At 41.2% G+C, this 3,055-nt stretch overlaps 1 protein-coding gene across 1 annotated transcript in view; it reads left to right on the top strand.

The window, feature by feature from the left end:
- Positions 1-2,157, top strand: part of LOC107292881 (olfactory receptor 11H6-like) — a 9,778-nt gene extending 7,621 nt beyond the window's left edge. The window contains exon 3 of the mRNA XM_015822007.1: positions 1,204-2,157. Coding sequence (XP_015677493.1) covers positions 1,204-2,157 — 954 coding nt within the window. The remainder of the gene's footprint in view (positions 1-1,203) is intronic.
- The last annotated feature ends 898 nt before the right edge of the window (positions 2,158-3,055 follow it).

The raw sequence follows: 3,055 nt of genomic DNA, 5'->3' as shown, positions 1-3,055 counted from the left end.
AAAAAAAAAAAAAAAAAAAAAAGTTATGATCCTGTAAACTAAGTTATTTAAGGTTAAATAGGTTTAGTTTTGATGAAATAGTCCCCAAAGTTTTCTTTTTACAAAGTATTTAGAATATGAGTCTAGAATAGACTGAGTAAATCAAAGTTCATTTTTTTTATTTTTGGAAAGGCTACTCAGTTTTGTACATCATAAGCCTGCTTTGTAGGGAAGTTATGAAAATAAAAGGAAATGGGACCATCATTTATGACCACACTGGCTTTCTTGATAAGAAGAAAAGAAGTTGGGCAAGTGAAAAGTAAGTTAAAAAAGAAGAAGTAAAAATCATAAAAGTGATTCCCCCCCCCCTTTCTAGAAAAACTGAGAGACGAAGCAACGGGAGAAATCCTTCATTCTTAGTAATATTTATCTGCATTCTAAAAGGATGCTATTTATTGAAATTCTAGTCCCAAACCTCGCTATCTATCACTTTACTTCAGATTTCAGGGTGTAAAACAGACCTATGTTGATAACTCTACAATCATTTAAAATCAAAATATCTCATAATGTGCCACCATATTTGACAATTACAATGTTTATTTTTTCTCTCTCAGAAATATTACACTTGGGGTCCTTTTGACAGCTAAAAATGGTTTCTGTATTGATTATTTACCGAAAGCATTATTATAAAATATTTTCTCCTTCCAATTTTAAGTTCTTTCTGTTTATTTTCTCTTGACCTTTAAATTTCTTATCACTCCGAAACTCAGTTCTATCTTTCTGCTTTCTAAGATATGTTCTTCAATCTTCTATAAATTCTCCAACTTTTCTTTCTTTCGTTTTTCATGTATTCCTGCCCTTATGGGAACCTGACTGGGACAGAGACATTAATGTTCATAGCAAAAATAGATCTATTGGGTGATGGTTAGTGAATAACCTGGTAGACAAGCGAAAAATTATTGCTTATCTGAATTTAGAAGTGGAGAACAGCAACAGGGAACTTTCAGGCCAGTGATCCTCTAGGCATGCTTAATCCATAATAGTCTTGGATCCACCTCTAGATGTGGACTTCAGCTCCCAGAATTGAGCAGTTATTATGGCAATTACTGAGAATCCTGGTAGTTGATGTCCACATATCTGAAAGCTATCCAAGTTGGGGAAAGGTGTCATAGTATGCTTTTTTTTCCAGACATTGACTGTTTTCCCAATGTGTGATTCTCCTAGCAACAGAGGCACCACCCTTTGGACCAAGTCAACCATACCAGGGTGATGAAGGGCTTTGTCCTTCTGGGCTTCCCATCCCTTTCGCCCTCCTTCCAGCTGCTCCTATGCTCCCTACTTTCCATCTGCTATGCCTTCACCTTGGTGGGGAACCTCTGCATCGTGTGGGCTGTTCTCTTGGACTCTCGACTCAGCCGCCTGCCCATGTATATCCTCCTGGGAAACTTTTCGGGTCTAGAGATGTGCTACATAACCACCACGGTACCCAAGATGCTCTTCGATTTGGCCTCTCCACTGCCGGGTGTCATCTCTTTCCATGGCTGTTTTCTCCAGTTCTATTTTTTCTTTTCTATGGGGACCACCGAAAGCTTCCTTCTTGCTGCAATGGCCTTAGACCGATACTTGGCCATCTGCCACCCACTGAGATACCCACTGCTGATGTCTCAAAGGTTCTGCTGCATCCTGGCTGCTTCCTGTTGGGCCTCTGGCTTTCTCTGGTTTCTGGCACCCATCATTTTGATTTCCCAGCTCCATTTCTGTGGCTCCAGCGTCCTCGATCACTTTATCTGTGACCCAGGGCCGTTGTTGGCTTCTTCATGCACTCCAGCCCCAGGCACAGAACTGGCCTTCTACAGCCTCAGCTCCATCGCTATTTTTGGTCCCTTCCTCTTCATTGTTTGCTCCTATGCTACTCTCCTCTGGACAGTAATGAGATTGCCTTCAAGTACTGGGAGACGAAAGGCTTTTTCCACATGTACCTCACATATGCTGGTGGTAAGCCTCTTCTATGGCTCCATCATGGTCACTTATGTAGCCCCCGGAGCTTCAGGAGGAAGCAACAAGGTGGTGACCCTTTTCTATTCGGTGCTGACCCCCTTGCTCAATCCACTCATCTACAGCTTGAGGAACAAGGAGATGAAAGATGCTCTGAAAAGGACACTATTCCCAGAAAATTAGGGAATGTGATTCATGGATGGTTGGTCTGGACCTTGGTCAAGAGATCAGGGCCTTTTCCCTTCTAGGACCTTTTTGAATTTATAATGACATCATTGTTATTGATTTTCATGTATAAAAATAAGCAAAACAATGAGGGACTGGACTACAATGAAAGTGTGCTTTTAGTTTGATTACACACTATGTTTCCCAGAAAATAAGATCCATCCGGAAAATAAGCCCTAGTGTGATTTTTCAGGATGCTCCAAAAATAAGTGTCAACGCTGCAAATACTGTATATTCTTGCTTTGACAATGTGCAGAACTGTCTGGTATTTATATAGTTAAACCAGCAACCAGGAAAGAGGGAGGAGCATAAGGATAGCCTGGGAGAAAGAAACCTGAAGTAAATCACATCTTCCAATCAACTTGGAAGATGTGAACCATGACCCTACAATAAGGGAGTGGAAATGTTTGGAATGTTATCCATACGGAAGAGAAGCAGATCTAAGCATTCCTCCATATTGTGCTGACGTATCTGTAACATTAATAAATGCTTTTAGGAGAAAATATGCCTGAAAGTCCTTTTTAGTGTTTCGTTAATCAGACACATGACATTATGCTTAGATCTCATCTCATTCTAAAACAATATGGGGTCCCAAACCCCATCCACTGCCTCGAAGTTTGAGAGGTACTGGTAAAGATTTGGGGACCATTTGAAAATCAACAGACGAACTGGACTGATCTTCTCCCTTTTGCGGAGGTGGCGTACAATAATTCTGTGCACAGCAGCACCGGTTACACGCCTTTCAGAGTGGCCACGGGAAAAGAGTTCAACCCAATACCTGAATATCCTCAGATGCCCTCCGCTTCCCAGACACTTGACCAGTGGGTGAAGGGGTGGGAAGAAGTTTGGAGAAACA

This window comes from Protobothrops mucrosquamatus, unplaced genomic scaffold, assembly GCF_001527695.2.
Source record: "Protobothrops mucrosquamatus isolate PMUCROS unplaced genomic scaffold, P.Mucros_1.0 scaffold1441, whole genome shotgun sequence".
NCBI classification, from domain to species: Eukaryota; Metazoa; Chordata; class Lepidosauria; order Squamata; family Viperidae; genus Protobothrops; species Protobothrops mucrosquamatus.
The sequence above is the reverse complement of the archived record's forward strand: the minus strand, read 5'-3'. Positions and strand labels throughout refer to the sequence as shown.